The sequence below is a fragment of the Phalacrocorax aristotelis genome, chromosome 3 (assembly GCF_949628215.1).
Source record: "Phalacrocorax aristotelis chromosome 3, bGulAri2.1, whole genome shotgun sequence".
NCBI lineage: Eukaryota > Metazoa > Chordata > Aves > Suliformes > Phalacrocoracidae > Phalacrocorax > Phalacrocorax aristotelis.
In genome coordinates, this window is record NC_134278.1 from 49,023,959 (window position 1) to 49,043,601 (window position 19,643).

The 19,643-nt window shown below is 40.8% G+C and overlaps 1 protein-coding gene across 3 annotated transcripts in view; it reads right to left on the reverse strand.

Annotated features, from left to right (window-relative positions):
- Positions 1 to 560: 560 nt before the first annotated feature.
- The window catches only part of POPDC1 (popeye domain cAMP effector 1), a 34,600-nt gene continuing 15,517 nt past the window's right edge, over positions 561 to 19,643 (reverse strand). Inside the window, exons 4-9 of one of the 3 annotated variants that reach the window (XM_075087366.1) lie at positions 15,968 to 16,155; positions 14,898 to 15,006; positions 12,786 to 12,953; positions 8,346 to 8,487; positions 3,052 to 3,155; positions 586 to 914 (exon numbers count right to left, since the gene is read on the reverse strand). In XM_075087366.1, the coding sequence (XP_074943467.1) occupies positions 3,088 to 3,155; positions 8,346 to 8,487; positions 12,786 to 12,953; positions 14,898 to 15,006; positions 15,968 to 16,155 (675 nt within the window). In that variant the 3' untranslated portion in view covers positions 586 to 914; positions 3,052 to 3,087. Of the gene's footprint in view, positions 915 to 3,051; positions 4,939 to 8,345; positions 8,488 to 12,785; positions 12,954 to 14,897; positions 15,007 to 15,967; positions 16,156 to 19,643 lie in introns of all 3 variants that reach the window. The other 2 variants (XR_012659600.1, XM_075087365.1) reach the window with 2 other exon arrangements.

The window sequence follows — 19,643 nt, forward strand, 5'->3', positions numbered from 1 at the left end:
ACTTCTATTACTGTACGTAGCAGAGTTTTGTGTGTTTCAATAAATGGAATATTATCTATTTTCTGTTATGTTTAGTTAAAATATACTATTTGTTGCATAACAGCTCAATCACTCCACGGATAAGACTACAAAAAAACATAGACCTCAGTGTAATACAGATATCTAAAAAAGAAAACATTATGGTTGGAAAGGCAACGTGAAATTTAAATATTTGGCCAAGAAAAATTGAAGTCATTATTACAATCGTAGAGTCAAGCAGTCAGGTTGGGAAATATCAGAATTAGAGGCAAATACCTACCAAAAGGTACAGAAAAGCATGTGTACTATTTCACATGGGAGTCTCACAGTGATGGCAGGTAACAGCAAGATGGCTTTGGAACACAGTTTCAAAATCTGCCACTGAAAAGCACTAAGATACAGGCTTCTAAGGAATTTATGGGAATGAAACTGGGGATATGCTCCACTGAATAAGTCTCTAGAAGTTTCAGACTAGTCAGCCACTCAATGCTACATTTACGATGGCAAGAGTCAAAGTTGAAACAAAGTCCAAATACCCATGTCCAGAAAACAAAAATAAAACCCATACAAGTTCTGGGGGTTTATTTATTTTATTTTATTTAGAAGTAAAATAAAATGTCACGTTTCCGTATAGAAACCACTGACATATACTGTGGTAAATTCAAACACAGAGAGGTGGTTTTAGCTTTCAGATTCTGCCCAAATTCAGATTCTTCCTCTTGCACTGGAGCCTTGTACAAGCTCTGATAGGCCTGAGGACACATCTGTTTAAGGCAGCCGCTGGAGTTCAAGCTTATCAGCAGCAGATGGTGCTTCAAAGACGTCATCTTCAACACTTTCTTCTATTGGCTTCATTTTTGCTGAGGTCCTCAGGTAGGGAGATGTCCGACCCGGGCCTGCCACAGTTACAAAGAAATAACCAATCAATTTAACAAAACATACCTGCTACCTACACCTGTTTGTGACAAAGTGTACACAATCTGGTGATCCTGTCCTAGTTCCCTCGTAAGAGGATTTTATAAGTGAAGGTTTCTTTGTTATTTGGCCACAGGCATCAGGAAATCCTAGATTTGGGAGAGCCACGCTGCTATGAACCAGCAACACCTCCGAGGTTCAAACCCTGCGGCCGGCCACAGGCACAGTATTCTGCTTAAATTCTGACTTAAATTCTGCAAATCCTGACTGCATGAGGTGCCCAACGCTGTGTCCCTGGTGATCATTTTATCACCGTTACAGTCACCCACTAATTCTTCTCCGCAAACAACGATGTGAATGACTGCCCCAAGTACAAAAGGTATGTACACTTGCACACTTGCCTTGGCTGTGAAAAAATTCCTCGGTGTACAGGGCAAACCTCAGGTGGGTACACGATCACAGCCCTACCAGCCTTAAAGCCACAATAATGTAAAACTTATGGAAAATATAATACCCCCATAAACAACCAGAAAGAAAACAAGATTAATGGGTGAAGACCACATAACATTTGTCTGTCAGTGATTTCATTGCTCCAAGACAATCTTTTAGAAATGCAGCAACTCACAGAGCTCGCCAGAGTGGAGCGCACACCACAGCCATCGCTGGTAAGTCATTAAATGGAGTTTTTGTGCAAGTTACCGCTGCAAACTACCTCTATTATAGCTAAATTTTCAACAGGAGGGTTAAACTAGAGAGCTCCTTTGACGACAGCCAATAGGTTTATTTCTCGTTGTCCACTCTGAAATTGCATCTGCACTTTTTTTCTCCTCTCAGTACCCTCCTCTAGAGTTAAACCACCACAATGGTACAAGGTTGTAAACAGCTACTATATGACGACCAAGAAGAGTAGGGAAATCTTTGAAACACCACTTTAGAAGAAAAGATCAGGAGGTAGTGGTCCTGTCTGACAGATTATATGAATAGAAGCTAAAAGGTCAAATTTTCTTGAAAAAAATACCGATAGCCATAACATACTCTTATTGAAAGGGCTATTCTTACTACTTTAAAAGAAGTTTATCAGATATACAGTAAAGTGCTCTGCCAAGGAAGCCTATATATGAAGGACTCCTTTGCATATCTTACACACAGAGAACAAAATACAGCTACAGGCAAGACCAGTGGGTTGTCATATTTGCATTTTTAAGTCACATTCATACAAACACTGTTCGGAATTAGCTTTTTAGAACTTTCAGTGTTAAAAATGTATTAGTATTTTCTTTTAACATTCAAAAACTGCCATGATAAAGGGTTATTCGCACACATTTTTAAATACTGGAATTGTTAAGCATTTCTTTTTTATGACTTTATTCCCAGTTTATTACCATTTTTAGACTAGTCCTCTTTTGTTTAAAAGTGCTTAGCTCTCTCCAGAAAGCAGAAGAAGCTGTAAGTCTGTTGAACAGGATCCAATATTGAGTCTAATACTGTCAAGTTGTTTGGTCCAAAGACATAGCCTTTTTTCTCCAAATACAAAAAAACTTGTCTACTGATGCCTCTATCCAGTGTTGGACAGATGTTCAAGAGACTGGATCAGACCTTGAACCCAGCCTTCCATACACTACTACTCTGTTGCCCTCTCTCGAGGACCTAAGCCCAAATGCCTATGAAAATGGCATTTCCCATGAAAACCAATCCTGCTTTTAGCCACAAGCTGGGTATAACACAGTGAGCACACCTAATGAGGTAATACTGATAAAAGCATTACCAAATCAAAACCTTTCTACATTCCTGCTTAGCTTAGAGGTTTGCAAATACAGATTCACAGACCAGCAAATCTGAGTGGTCTAAACCAAGCAGCACGGAAAGAGACTCTATCACTAATAAGTATAAGAATGACTATCAAGCAATAGAAGTACTGAATAGAAACTAATACTGAAATGTTTTTTACAGGACAGAAAGTTACGTGAAGCTACCCTTGTAATCAGGTTGAACTATTTCTGCTTAACTCAAATTTTGGAAAAAGAGATGCATCAATATCATTTACTAATGAATTACATACAGATGGATCACGGATGTCAAGCACAAGTAGCATGTGAAAAATAAATCCCACTTTAATACCTTTTTGAGGATGCTTGCTGAGTTAATGTGATGTTATCAACAGAAAACATCATGCTGCAAACGACTCACTCCGTAAACATTATAGAACTCTTGTTGGTTATTTCCTTAATATAAAAGCAAACAGTTAGTTGGGTTTCTTAGTTAATTAAATTCAAAACACAGTTTTGTTAGTAATCATAGTTTGGGACCTACTAATTAGTATTTTTCACCCTTTCGCTACTAAGCACTTTGAAAAAAGCTTTTTATCTATTTCTTGAGAAATGAGTCAAAGCTGATTGTAGCACAGATAGAAGCATAATTTAAAAAGTTTGGATTAAACAAAAATATAAATGCTTAATTTTTCAAGAATACGGAAATTAAGAGAATAAAACTTATTTGCAATGTAGTAGTCAAACACTGTATTTGTAATGGGAAGCTTTTGTCCATACAACAATCAATCACCTAACAACATTCCTATAGAGCTCCTGTGCAGGTAAGTTTCTCTTATTAATGTCTTATTCTAATTAAAACAAAACAAAAAAACCCAAAACAAACCAATAAACAAACAGTTTGTAATTTCTGTTTGTTCCTTACTAAATCTTCTGGGTTTGGTTTTGGGGTTTTGTTTTTAATAAACAAATGTATGATTGCAGAAGGATCCAGCGGAACAGCACTGGGACAGTACGCCTCAGCATGTACCTCATACTGAATCTTAAAAAACAAATCAAAAAAAGACTGACTGCTGCACTGAGAGCTCCCAGGAGAAGGTTTTTGAAAACACAGCAGTGGGAAAGCAAACGGCAGCTTTTTTCCCTGCGATCTGAGAAAAAGTACATACGTGGCCGCAACCCACCTTGAATACAAATCTTTAAGCAGAGCTCACCTTGGTAGCAAACCTCTCACTGGCAATGACAGTACTCAGGAATAACTAACAAGCTATTTTGGCAAGAAGAAAGATTGAAACATTACAGTTTAGTGAGATAAATAACCTTTCATCGAGAGTTTTTATCAACCTTCTCTAGAAGTCAGATATTTTGCATTAATCAAAGCGCAAAGGAGAAATAAATGATGGTATTTCCGAGGTGTATGATACACTGCTGTATGAGTAACCCCCCTGCTGCCCCAAAAGTAAGGGAAGTACTGGACTCGGGAGGGTGCTGCCACACCTCTGTTGCCAGTGGCAGTATCAACTACACCAACCGCTGCTGGACTGAGCAATTTTGGAACATAAAAGACATTTAAACCCCTCTTTTGGGGAAAGTACATACCATACACCAGAAAATATGGTACAGAAACCAAGGAAAAGTACAACAGAGAAAAGTGTATTTATCAAGTATGTGCTAAGCATGGATGCATCTTAGGGATTAATGTAATTACAGCTGAACATGTCATGCATTTAGATTACTTTCTCCCAAAGCTGAAATACTGCTGTTAAGCGTTCTGCTGCTAAGCCTGAAAGAGAATTTTAATTCTAGCTAATTACACAAACACAGTTTTACAATTTCTTTCAGGTTTCTGGGTGTGCAAATCTGTCCAAGGGCACTCTACGCAAAGGAGTGGCTTCAATTTCATGGAGCTTTGCCATGGAACAGCTTTGGCTGCCAGTCAAGAGCTTATTGGTAAAGATCAGAGGACAGACCAACACAGGAGACTTCGTGGCAGCTAACTGCTACAGGCTGCCTGATCAACAAGAGCAAGCAGATGGAAAACTTCTTTAGACAACTGGATGAAGCCTCATGATCGCAGGCCTTGGTACTCATGGGGAACTTTAGCCTCCCCAGTATCTGGTGGAAAGTCAACAGGGCTGGGCGCAAGCAGTCCAGGAGACTTCTGGAGAGTGTAGCAGATAATTTCTTCACAGAAGTGATCGATGAGCCGGCTAGGAGAGGTTCTCTGCTGGACCTGTCACTGATGAACAAGGAAGAACTCATCAGGAAGCTGAAGGCTGATGGTAACCTTGGCTGCAGTGTCCAGGTGCTGGTGGATTTTAAGAGACTGAGAAGCGTGCAAGAAAAACAGCAGAGTTACAACCCTGGACCTGAGGACAGGGGACTGTGCCTTGGTTAGGTATCTACTTGGCAGGAATCCATGGGACATGGCCTGCAAGGGCAAAGGGACCCAAGGACAGACGGTTGATCTTCAAGGACACCTTCCTCAAAACACAAGGACAGTCCATTCCAGTGTACAGGAAGTTGAGCAAGCGTGGTAGAAGGCTGGCATAGATGATCAGGAAAGTCCTGACAGAGCTCAAAACACACACACATACGAAGTGGAAGCATGGATGAGCTGCTTGAGGGGGAATACAGAAACACGGCCCAAACATGCAGGGATGGAATTAGAAAGCCAAAGCTCAGCTGGACCTGGATCTAGTGAAGGGCAACAAGAAGGGCTTCTACAAATACCTTGGCAACAAGAGGAAGACAAGGGAACTGTGAGGCCATGGCTCAGTGGGGCACAGGACCTAGGGACATGGAAAAGGCTGAGATATCAAATACCTTCTTTGCTTCAGTTTTTACTTTACAGGTTTGTCTTGAGGCAAGAGTGTCTGAGTCTAGTAGCAGAGACTGGGAGAGTGCTACTTAACTTACAGGAAAGGAGGACTGGGTTAGGGACCACTTAAGTCAAACACAACACTGTGGAATCACATGGGCGGCATCCAAGGGTGCTGAGGGTTGGCTGATGCAACTGCAAGACCCCTCTCTAACACCTTGGAAAGGTCATGGCAGTCAGGGTAGAGAAAAAAAGGCCAATGTCGCGGCCATTTTAATGAAGGGCAAGGAATGAGGATCCAGGGACCTACTGGCCTATCAGCCTAACCTCAGTCCCCAGGAAGATTATGGAGCCTGACTTCCTGGAAGCCATGTCCAACCATATGAAGGACAGGAAGGTGACTGCAAACAGCTAGCATGGGTGTACCGTGGGCGTACCATGGGCAGATTGTACCTGATCAGTCTGATCACCTTCTGTATTGAGATGACAGGCATTGTGTCTGAATGACGGGATACAGTGGATGTTATTTACCTGGACTGTAGCATGGCCCTTCATGGCCTGCCACTGAATCCTTCTAGCCAAATAGGTGAGAAATGGACTGGATACATGGACTATAGCTTGGGTAAAAAATTCGCTGGACTGTTCAGTTCACAGGGTGGCGAACAGCAGTACAACACCCAGCTGGAAGTTGGTTACCATCAGTGTCTCTCAAGGGCCAATACCAAGGCCTATAATGTTCAATATATTAATGTCCTGGATGATGGGATGGAGCACATTCCCACCAAGTTGACAGACAACAGGCAAGTAGTGAGGGAAACTGCTGACAGGCCAGAGGGTAGGGTGGCTAGTCCGAACAGGCCTTCAGAGGCTGGAGAAAAGAACTGGCAGAAACCACATGAAGTTCAACAAAGGCAAATTCCTGCACCTGGGACACAAGAAACCTACATAGCAGTACAGGCTGGGCATCAACTGGTTGGAAAGCAGCTTTGCAGAAACAGACCTGGGGGTCCTGGTGGACACAAAATGGAATATGAGCCAGCTGGGTGCCCCTGCAGTGAAGGTGACCATATATTGGGCCATATTAGCAGCATATATTGGGCCACATTAGCAAGAGCGTAGCCAGCAGGTCAATGAAAGAGATTAATCCCCTCTATTTGGCACTTGTGAGACAGGATTTGGAGTGCTGTGTCTGGTTTTGGGCTTCCCCCAAACATGTCAAGAAAGGCATGGACATACTGGAGCAAGTGCAGTGGAGAGCAACCAAGATGGTCAGAGGCTGGAGCACATGACGTACATGGAGAGGCTGCAAGAACTAGCTGTGTTCAGCCTGGTGAACAAGGTTCTCAGGGGATCTTACTGTTGCCTTCGGCTACCTAATGGAAGGGTATAAAGGAGGCAGAGCCAGACTCTTCTCGGAGGCATGCACTAAAGAACAAAGGACAACAGTAATGAGTTGCAATAAGGGAAATCTTTTCCACCGTGGGGGTGATAAGGCCCTGAAACAGGTTGCCCAGAGACGCTGTGAAATCTACCATCTTGGAAATATTCAAAGCTTGACTGGACGCATCCCTGAGTAACCTGCTCTAGCTGGCCCTGCTTTGACTGTGGTGTTGGACTAGACGATCTCCAGAAGTTCCTTCCAAGCTTACCTGTTTCTGTGATTCTAAATGTCCTTTCAGGGAACAGAGGAGAAATAAAGAAAATAACATTGGAATTTTCATCAAACAATATCCCAGCTGTCACCCTCGAGTTTCTAGTAGGGTGAAACACTAGCAGAGCTTTTGCTTCCATCTACCTAGGCATGCAAACTATACCAACGTTAAGGAGTGAAAACAGATAGGCCCTCCAAATCTGAAGGAGTTCCTGGATAAGAACTGTGAGGAACACAATGTAGAACAGGTAATTAAATGGGAAAACGAAAATACTTTCTATCACTTTCTTTTCTCAGCAGAGAATAAATAACTGGTAGTGATTTTTTCCTCATATATTTGAGTTCTAATTACTAAAGAATAATATTTCCCAAATAAAAATAATCCTATATGATCCTTTTAATTTCTGTTAAACTAACAGCTTATGCCAAATGAGAAAACTGAGCATCTCCTGGGGTTTTTTTTTCAAAAGCTGCTTTCAGAGTCCAGGCTACTGTTGAAGTTGAGATTCAGGAAAATTAAAAGTAAAACATAACAATAGCCTAGAAAGAATCGTTTAGAAGGTTTCTATAAAGGAATACATTTCAGGAGTATAAGCAAAAAGGTCAGATACGGTTTCTTCCCTCATTTCATCTGTTCTCTACTACTCCTGTCATACAAAGCACAGGGAGGGAGAGCCTGACAGGGTATTTGGAAATTTTCCAGGTGATATCAAAATGCTGGTTGTACACCACATTTCTCCAGACCCTGCCAATACAAACTATCTCAGGAGCAAATGCAGAGGGTTGCTGAGGGAAAAAGTTTTGTTTGGGTTTTTAATTTCTACAAGCACCAGTCCCAGACCAAAGGAGATACTACTGTGACCGGCATGGTACATTCACAGTTTTGCCCCACTGCTATAAACATTCCATATTATGCCTACTCATTCACTTCATGCTAAAAATTACTAGAATACATGCTGGTTTTTTGCCAATATCTACATGAGGTAGCTTCAGTTAGAATACAAAGCCTATGTACTTATGAATTAGTACCCTTAGGTCCTCTCCATTTAGCTGATGTACAGCAAAATCCAAAAAGCTAGTCTGCTCCCACTGAAGACAACAGGAGTTCTACAATCATCTCTAACAATCAATCAAGCTGTGTTCAAAACTGGCATGAACTATTTTGAGCACTCACGAAGAGAGGATGCAGAGGAAGTCCCACGAAGAAACATCTGCAAGCCATCTTCACTGTCACTGGTACTGGCCATACTGTTTCTCATCTGCATCACAGAAAGCTGTGAGCAAAGACTGGGCTGTCGATCAATCTTTTTTGAAGCCTAAAAAAAAAATAATTATTTTTAAAAAGGTATCAAGTAAATTAAAATAAAAATGGAAAATAACTATTTCCTCCATAGTAGATGCTCTGGTCTCAGCTGCGACTATTCATAAATCAAGAAGCTGGTTAGGGCAGATTATTCTATGCAGTATAAGTTGATTTAAATGAAAATAGAGGATGCCAGTAATATATTGGAATTCAAACACTGACAAGCATGAAACCTCGGATTAGTTATTAAATTTTAATTCTGTTTTGTACTGGACTTTCCATGTATTTTTCTATAGAAAGGTTGTTTTTTATTATTTGGTAATACATTATTCAGGTATGATGCTCTGCAATTAAATATGGCCTTTAGGATGAGCCTGGTCCTCCCTGCTAAACAAAACAGCATCCTATATATAGAGTTTAGCAATTTATATCTTAACAAAAACTTGTTCACTTTCGTGGCTTTTCATTTCATCATGTTAGAAAACGGTGAATGTCATTCTTTCCTAGTAGATGATCATTTGGCTCTTGTTTCTACTGAAGACATTAAATGCATCATATGAACATTATCCTCTGCCTGTAAAATGGTCTTAGGAGCTTCCATTTGCTTTGAGTAGTCTTCCTGGGGCGTCTTTGTACTAAAATATTTATATGAAACCATATGTTGTACCTTGTTAAGTACCCAGCAAGTCAGAATGCTGATTTAGGTGTATGTGAAAGGTACTAATCAATGACAAAGGCATAATGGGTAACTCCACTTTACTGAACTTTGTCAGGAATTAGCATCCTATTTCATGTGCAGAGAAACAACTATTTTCCCAACAGTAGTGAAAACCTCCTCAGGTAGGAGAAAATCACAAGGTTCCTTATAAATAAATGGATACTTTTCTGTTTTCCAGCATACAATGAATTGATGTTCTTATTTCCTTACTACCATCCTGATTATGAATAATCTATCCTGGATTTGTTTTATCTGCTCCCTTGTATGTCCCCTGCGTACAGAAGTCTACTACAAAATTTTCTGTTGAGATTGTCACGAGCTAAAAAGCATTAAAGACACCAGTAAGATGTGTACTTGACAATGAAGCCTGTGGGATGTGACATGGCTATAGCGTGCTGGCAATGGGGAAAAGAAGGAGAATGTACTTGACAAATAGTTCTTGTCCTACATTATGTAGGAAGGGCTTGTGCAACAGGATTTTAATTTGAGGAAGAATAAAAAGGTACCACAAATTTCGCAAATGTTCACTCTTCATTTTTATAACATACATTTTCAAAAGTTAATGTGATTAAATGGTTACAATAATCTTAAATTCATGTGACTATTTTCACTAAAGGCTTGGTACAAACTCAAGTTAAAGTGATTATATAATTTACTTAAGAAATATACATAAAATTGAGGCCAGATTTACATATCCATGTGTGATTTTAGGATGGTGAGTGAAATGTATAGTCAGTGTGTTAAACAAAGTGGTAAATAGAAATGTCAAAACTGTTATTAGCTGGAATAAAGTTAAATGGAACTTTGCTGTTCATACTGACTCATATGTATATTACGTAGCTATACTTGAACAATGCAGTGGGAAATATAGACAGGTTAAGTATGAAAAAGGAAAGTCCCTTTCAGCCTTGATTTTCCTAGCCCAACAGGTTGGGCATCCATTTGATTTTCCAGGCTGTGCACATTCAACACAACACTAATCAAAATAAACCTTTCAAAAGCAAGGACTGCAATTCGATGACAGCAATACCTGTGGCTGCAACACAACAGGAGGATTAGAAGAGAGGAGGCAGAAGCTGGGGGAGCTCACTACTCTCACAAGGAAGCCTAAAACGAACATACTGATGACAAACATTCATGCTGTTATTTTTATAAAGGTGAGCAGATGTTAAATCAAAGGAGCGGTGAAGTTTGGTGGTTTTTTTTTTTAATACTTAGAAGGTATGATAAGGACCCTTCACTTAAAAACAATTGATTACAACTTTACAATGATTATTTTATTATACTTCCATTTTGAAAAATATCAATACTAGTGCTGAAGCTTTACAGTGCCAGAAGTCAGCAGCACCAGTTCGTTGCAGGTGACTTTGTATACGAGGCATGACACCCTAATGCTGTCATCCATGTGCAAAAAAAAGTGAGGGAAGGACAGAGGAAAGAAGAGAGGTAAATAAAATAGAGAATAGAAAAGAGAAAAAGGAAAACAGAAAAAAGAAGAAAAAAAGAAGGAAGAGGAAAAAAGAGGGAGAAATAGAAAAAAAGGCACGATGAGAAGGAATGTGGAGAACAGCAGTCTCCCGGCAGAGGCAGTCTGAATGCACGCACAGGAGGCATGCTGCTACATGTTGCTTTCATGTCACTCCAGAAATTACTTACTGTCTGCACAGACATGGGTTTTATTACAGAACATTCCCCCGTAATTCTTTTTTGTTAAAAAAAAAAAAAAAAAGAAGCTTTATCAACACACTTTATAGGATGTATTTTATAGATGATACATTCCCGCTAGATCACTTTTATCTTACTGCATTAGTAAGATGAAACCGTGATCTGAAATAGTTCTGAGGATCTCACTGCAGGACAGTGTAATCCTCTATTTCACTGAGCAGAAGGCACAATAAGCAGTGCTTTACTCCTATGTCCTGGTTTCAGCTGGGACAGTTAAATTTCTTCGTAGTAGCTAGTATAGAGCTGTGTTTTGGATTTTTGCTGGAAACAGTGGTGATAACGTGGAGATGTTTTGGCTGTTGCTAAGTAGCACTTACACTGGTCAAGGACTTTTCCAGCTCCCCGTGCTCTGCTGGGTGTACAAGGAGCTGGGAGGGGACACGGCCAGGACAGCTGACCTCAACTGACCAATGGGATATTCCATACCATATGACGTCATGCTCAGTATATAAAGCTGGGGGAAGACAGAGGAAGGGGGGATGTTTGGAGTAACAGCGTTTGTCTTCCCAAGTAACCATTAGGCATGATGAAGCCCTGCTTTCCTGGAGATGTCTGACCACCTGCCTGCCCATGGGAAGGAGTGAATGAATTCCTTGCTTTTTGCTTTGCTTCCGCGCGCAGCTTTTGCTTTACCTATTAAACTGTCTTTATCTCAAACCATGAGTTGCCTCACTTTTACTCTTCTAATTCTCTCCCCCGTCCCACCAGGGGGGAGTGAGCGAGCGGCTGCGTGGTGCTTGGTTGCTGACTGGGGCTAAACCACAACATCCTATTAAATTGTTTCTCCAGCAATTCTTTCTTTTCTCTTTCTATAGCCAGTACAAAATTAGGAAAACTTACAATGTCTAATTAGCCATAGAGGCATTACGAGTTACACCTGCTGATGTCTGTGGTATAGTAGCAGTGGCAGTCATTCCTTTTGGATCATTTTCCAGTAAATTCACAACTTTGCACAAGTAATTATTTAACCTGTATATCAGATATTTATGGGCAAGCTGATGAGAAGGAATTTTGCTCTGAGTTAGAGTTAAATCAATACAGACAGAATATTAAATACTATATTATAAAATTATAAAGCTTTTCATAAACGATGGTGAAAGTTCTTCAAATAAATTATATATGAGAACCCTACAGCCACTACATAAATAATAAAAAGCCCACCAGCAAATGAGTTACCATCCAAATCTTGAAAAGCCATGTAACTAAGGAGACAAAATGAAAGGGAAACAAGATAATCAATATGTCCCTGACTATACCCAAACCACTTATGATGACACCTAGAAGACACTCCCTCTACATGCAAAGAAGAATGAGTTATATTCAGACCACTGAATATTTTACATGTCTTTATATTTTATATTTATTTCATGCCTCCTTCCACTAACTACATCATATCAACCTAACATTCCTTTATTTTTTTTGTGTGTTTGCAACCCTCAAACCCTCAAACACGTTAAAATTATTCTTCTTGGCAATCAGTACTACCCAGTTTTTTGGCCCCAGCAAGAAAATTGTTTAAGAAAAAACTCTGATGCTTCCTTGTACAAAGGCACCCATTTGTTAATGAGAAAGGATATCCAAGGAGAAGCCCTTTTTAGCTACCAGCCATCATGTCTACTAGTTGGCTAGAAATATTTGTGCTAGCCAATCAGTTCTGAGTCTCAGTTATTCATCTTTCTTGAACATTACTGTGCTAACTTTAACCAATATTGCTTCTGACAGAAAAGCTGTACTGACTCATACTTTGGCTCTAAAAGGCAACAAGTGTGAATTCAGCAGCTGACAGCAGCAGGTTAAAAAAAGGTGCTTTAAGACGATTTAAAATTTGTGTGTGGGAGGAAAATTCCCAAACAAAGCTTCAGTCTTACCTTGTCATTTAAGGTTGGGTCATTCAATGAATAGAGTTTATTTGTAATATCTTTGCCAATAAGATACTTAAAGATCTCATAAAGAAATGGCTCAGATTCCAGAAAATAAGTCAGTCTTTCCCTGGACCAGCACAGGAACTTGCAGTTATCATCTGCGATAATGGTGACCTGAGAACATACATGCTCAGAATTAGCACATTTAAACATGCTTTAAAATAAGCGACAACATTTTATTTGAGCTTCCAGTTAAAATAACTCTTAAAACTTTTCAGTATCCCTCAGAATGTGATAATTGCAAATTTAAAACATCTCTGATATTTATTATCCTCATATTTTTAACTGATACACATCGCCAGTTTGTTTTTCAGAAATCCTGAGGGGAGATAATGGGGTAAAATCTCTCATAAGTTCCAAACTGTAAAAGCATTTACTTTAGAAGAGATTTACATATAAAGCCAGTCCTATAGCGATGACGCTACTCACATCCCAATAGGCCTACAGGTTGTTTGATTTTATTTTATGTTGCTGTCACCAAACAAGAACAACTGGTATAATCCAAAGGTCTCCGTCAAAGAGCTTTTAGTGATTTTCTTTTTTTTTTTTAAGTTTCATCTTTCTCTCTTCACTGTCAGCTCTGCTGATCCCACCACTACCACCTTCTAGCAGCTGAGCTAAGGCTCAGTTTGCTCAGTTTCTGATAGTTCTGTTATTGATAGTTACAGAGCAGCTCGCACCCTCTCCAGGGTGGCTGGACCTGCCAGGTTCATCCCTCCGTGCCAGCCAGAGGGCAACGGCACCCCAAAACCTGCACTGCTTGGTGACGCCCAGTGGCGTGTTTTGCAGGGGAAAGTCAGTCATCTACAAAGAAATCAGGTGCTCTCTGCTATTACAAGCTAATGTTGCCTCCTGAAAGGTTAAAAATATATAAAGCCTAAGAAATAATGGGAAACTGTCATATATCCACAGATTTTAACTTCACGGTCTGTAATTCAAGCACACAGGCTGAGGAAGAATTTGCCAGTGCTGCCAGCAGATGGGGTCCTTAAGACTGAATGCGTGTCCTCTTGCAATGGCAACACTGAGAGTGTTTATATGGCAGTAACAAGCAGAACTCATGATTGAAGGACGTACACTGCACCAGATTACAACAATTTTTAAGGCAGGCAGAAGTTGAGGCATCCGCCTTTTCCCTTCAGAGGGACAGATTCATATTGAGTTGCTTATGAGAGAAACAGGCTGTGCCAAGAGCGCAGTCGTGCTGCAGGATGCCTCATTGCTGTGAAATGAATACATCTGGACAACTCTCTCTCCTTGGCATTAAGCCTAGTATTTGTCCGGAACATATGACATCAATCACTGATTTTAGAGTCTACATTGCTCTCCCTCCCTCCCCTTCTGCCAGGGTATCCATGTGGATGTACCCAGTCAGCCACAATCCGGTTGTTACTACACATACGCAGTTAAGGAACAAGTAAAAGGCAGCAAAATACTAATTTCAGTACATTTCTCTAACAGTATTTTTTCCCACAAGCTATAGTATAATATATCCCTTAATGTAGTAGCATAACTACACTACTAAAGACATAGATCCTTATTGTTTCCCATATAAGTATCTTTATTCAAAATATTGTAATCTCTTTCAGCTTATGCTGCTTTAACAACTTCCAAAATGACAGAAGCATTAACACACTTAGATAAATACCAATTTCAGACTACTAGCGTCTGAATTTTTAGCTATTCGTTTTAGTAACACCAACAATTACAATAATTATTTTCCCTTTTCTGGTTTTGAAGCAGTGATGAGACTGCTCACATCATCTCTTTTTCCAGTAAAGCTGTCTTGTCCTGAATAATCTCTCAACACGAAATAAACTTGGAAACAGTAGAAGAGAACAGAATAGCAAAAGGCAGACTGCTCAGCAAACACCATCATAATACTGTTTTGCAGCATTTCATTTTGAAAGTTTTCTTGATATGGTCCACCATGAAACACTAGTACTAGAAAGCTAGCAAAATTATGCAAGTCAAATAGTTCACTACTGATCAAATTTATACTCTGTTTTTTAATGATCTCATCAGTACATATCCAGTGACACTTAAACCAGAGCGTACCTGGAATTTTTCACCCCGGTTCATCTGTGTTGATCGAAATTCAGGAGAATCTATAAAGGCACAGGGGTAAATATTATGCAGAAAATGCCCTCGATAAGATACCTTCATTCTGGAAATAAAAATGTATGAAACAACATTTTAAAGACATGGAGGTTGATTAATTTAATCTAAATTGGGTTATGATTACTGACAGTGGTAATGCAGCAGGTAACAGGCAAGAATATGTTAAACTTTTGGAATTTCAGCCCCAGAGCTAACTTGTTTTCTGCCTAGACCTCCACCAATTCCAAGCAGAAAAGGCTGCCAGCCAATTCGAATCGCCAGATGTGGTGTGTGTCCCCAGAACATTGCTACTCAAAATGAAAAAGGTCTGCAGGATTATGCTATACAGCCAGACCAGAATCAGGCTTCCTTTAGATAACTAGCTTTGCAGTAATGAGCAGCTAATGACTTCAAAGAAAAACGATGAAACCTGGCGTCACTGTTGTCATCAACAGAAACTGGTTAAAATATTGGCCAGAACTTAGCAAGAGCTTCAAGATTACAGCCTGGCCATAGGTATTTATTTTACCCTTTCTCACCTGGGCCCTGTCAGCCTCTGGGCAGTGCACCTGCCCCTCTCTGCTTGCACGTACATGTGCAATGAATCAGTTCCAACAGGCCTGTTTTAAAGTCTACTGGAGGGATATTTTTTCTTTACCTCATGCACAACATTTTTTAACCTTAAAACCTGCGAATGCACTGAGAAGAAAACTTAGATATCTCAGGCTCACACAAATCTCTTGCTTGTTTTGGAAGACACTGCCTTTGGTCTTATGCAAATCTAATTCCCATTAAAATCCATGCAGTTGCATGCACAAGTGGAGGCATAACATGCTCCCACTAAGAGACATCCCTGTCATTTGAAAACTGTGTCACAAAATAGTCTGTAACTATAGACTATTTGGCTATAGACTGTAACATGCTACAAACATCATCACTTAAAAAGCTAACAAAACCCCCATCAAATTCCTAATCTATTCAACCATCACACAAAGCATAGGACCGTCTCCAAGTTTTACAGAACCTACTTCCCCTTCAGCAGGATGCTTAGCCTATCATCAACTGATGTTTTATCTTCTGCAGCGTAGGCTTGACCTGTCTTTAAACTCTGAATGTTGCAGAATTGTCCAGTTAGTCTTTGGAAGAGCTCTGGAGGCACATGGAGAGGTTCAAACATTCTCTTGTAGAGGCTGCTAAGCTCCTTCTCGATCTTGATCTAGAATGCAAAAACAAAAGACATCAATAAACACAGAAGCATTAGTTAAAAGAGATTAAGACTGCACACATGCTTTAGTTGCTACTTTTGCGGACCATCTTTGTCTTTGTTACATTTCGGTGACGAAAGAAGCAGTAAATGTGTGACATCTATTCACAAACACTGCCTGTGAGAGGGTGACCAAAACCTTATCTAAAATTAGCTGGGCTGGCACACTGGTGCTTTAGGATGGTACTCCATTCAAGTGGAAGTTAAATCAGACACAAGGAGTCTTCTGAGACTTCTGTTGCTGTAACAATGAATAGGACTTGGGCCATATTTACACAGGAAAAAAGATGAGGTTACCTGCATTTTTCAAATCATATGGACATCTCTCTCTGCCCATCTCTCAGGCTCTCCTGGGAGCCCCTTTCATCCCTGAGCTTCTTGGCTTACTTGCAGTAGAAAAGCAGTACTATGAGTCTTGAAAAACAAATGCATCATATTGAAAACCACGTGTGATGAGGGAAGGAAAAAAAAAAATCCATTGCCAGCTGAACAGCCCACATCTAGGAGCCCACCCAAACTCAGGCAGTGGCAATGAAGGAAAGGAAGTTGGCTGAAATCCCAAGCCTGGAAGTCCTTCCTGAATGAAGGTATCAGGGAATGAGACAGTGTCCCAGCCTCCCCAAAAGCAGAGGCAGCCTGAACAAAGCCTGCATATTTGCTGGGGGAAAAACAAATTAAAACTGTAAGCATCAGATAACAAAAAGATAAAATATACATAGAACAGAAAAGAAGGAAAAGCAACCAAGAAAAAAGGCAGAAAGAGGAAGAGTCGCCACTTCAACAATGAGAATATTCCAAGTTTATACAATTTTCTAGATTTATATTTCGATATAAAAAACAGGGAAGGAGAGAAGGTGGTAGCACAGGAGTCACCTTTCAGATGATGGTTGGCAAGAGTGGGAATCAAGAAACTTCCGATTACCTTGTAGCTGGAGGAGCTGGGGAATCCAGAATGACCACGGGAGGCCCCAGGCTGTCTGAGAACCACGAGGGCTTCAAACTGTCACTATTCCCAGCCCAGGAAAGCATTTTAGAGTGAAAATTTAGTCTTTAGCACCTAAGAGAGGTACGCATTCCACATTAAAAAAATCTTCCCTGAGCTGTTTTCAGTAGAATTACATGTGTGTGTGAAAGAGTAAACCAGGCAAAACAAAAAGTTTTGGGAAACTTGAGAAAGTTTCCTTCTTACATTTGAAATTTAGTTAAATATAGAACAAATTGAGCCGATGCAGAAACTTCCTAGTTTATGGAACCATGTTTGGAGTATTTCACAAACCGCCTCAATCACTGATGTGATCCATCCCACATTTGGGCCACTGACCACCACAGGAACAACCCTGGAAGTGGCAATCCCATGGGCAGAGATGGCAGGTTAATAAATAGTATGCAGTTTGGTTTTAAATTGCTAAACAGGACTGCTAAGGCTGCTTATGTGACCTTGCTATTACCACTTCAAGACTTCTCAGCATTTTCATTTCCATAAAAGCTCAACAAAAGGTTAGCCCAAACCTGCAGACTTCATTTTTCACCCAGACAGCCTCAAACCTTGAAAAGTGAAAGCAAGTTTATAAACGATGAGGATTTTTATGCAGACTCCATGTAAACCACACATCAATACCTGCTTCCAAGGGCTTAATGTAAAAAATTCTCATAAGAGTGCTCCTGAGAACTTTTTCATCATTAAACACAACCAAACTTATTGTCAACTTTGTATATAGTACCTGTGTACTTACCACCCGTAACTGTATTAAAGCAGTTAGTTTGATCTTTTGTTCCATCCATCCATAAACTTCAATCAAATGTGAATTACTGCCTTCTCAAAAGATTTAAATGCCTATTTCATTACTCTGTCAACATTTTGTTACGTGTCTCCCTCCTATAAATTAATCTCTACCCCAGAAATGCTATCAGGACCGAGGAGGGCTAGAATATAAATGTTCAGACAAGATTAACAATAGTCATTGAATCACAGAATGGTTGAAGTTAGAAAAGACCTCTGGACGTCATCTTGTCCAACCTCCCTGATCAAGCAGGGTAACCTACAGCAACATTGCCCAGAACGGTGTCCAGATGGTTTTTTAATATTGCCAAGGATGGAGACTCCACAACCTCTCAGGGCAACCTGTGCCAATGCTTGGTCACCCTCACAGTAAAAAGTGTTTCCTGATGTTCAGAGCCTCCTGTGTTTCAGTTTGTGCCCATTGCCTCTGGTCCTGGCACTGGGCACCACCGAAAAAAGCTTGGCTCCATCCTCTTTGCACCCTCCCTTCAGGTATTTGTCTACATTAACAAGATCTCCCCTGAGCCTCCTCTCCTCCGGCCTGAACAGTCCCAGCTCTCTCAGCCTTTCCTCATATGAGAGATGCTCCAGTCCCCAAATCATCTTTGTGGCCCTTCGTTGGGATCTCTCCAGTATGTCCCTGTCTCTGTTGTACTAGGGAGCCCAGAGTTGGACCCAGCACACCACCTGCATCTTACCAGTGCTGAGTAAAGTGGAAGGATCAGCCCATCTTGACCGGCTCACAATGCTCTTCCTAACTGCAGCCCAGGATTCTGTTGCCCCTCTCTGATGCAAGGGCCTATTGCTGGCTCATGTTCAACCTGGTGTCCACCAGGACCCCCAGGTCCTTTTCTGCAAAGATTCTTTCCCAGCTGGACAGTTGGCCCTCAGCATATGTTGGAGCATGGAGTTGTTCCTCCCCAGGCGCAGGACTTTGCACTTCTTGTTGAACTTCACGTGGTTCCTGTTGGCCCATTTCTCCAGCCTGCCCATGTCCCTGCAGTTGGCTGCCCAACCTTCTGGTCTATCAGCCACTCCTCCCAGTTTTGTGTCATCAGGGTACACTCTGCCTCATCGTCCAGATCATTAATGAAGATATCACACAGGACTGGGCCCAGTATTGACACCCAGGTTACACCACTAGAGTACACACCATATGCTAGTTTAGTGTGCCCAGTACGCATCTCCAAAAAGACGTCATACCCTGATTACTGCCCTCAGCCCAGCTCTTTAGCCAGTTTTCAATCAATTTCAATGTCTCCTCATCCAGCCCCTATCCCAACAGTTTCTCTATGAGGACTTCATGGAAGACAGTGTCAAAAGCCTTACTAAAGGTAATGTAGAAAATATCCACTGCTCTCCCCTCATCTACTCAGCCAATCATTTCATAGTAGAACATGATCAGGTTGGTTAAACATGGCTTTCCCTTGGTGCATCCATGCTGACTGCTTCCGATCACCTTCTTGTCCTTCACATGCCTGGAAATGGTTGCCAGGATTAGCTATTCTATCACCTTCTCAGGGATCAAGGTGAGGCTGACTAGCCTGCAGTTCCCTGGGTCCTACTTCTTGCCCTTTCTGAAGAAAGCAGTGGCAGCTGCTTTCCTCCAGTCCTCAGGCACTTCTCCCAGTCACCACAATTTTTCAAAGATTATCAAAAG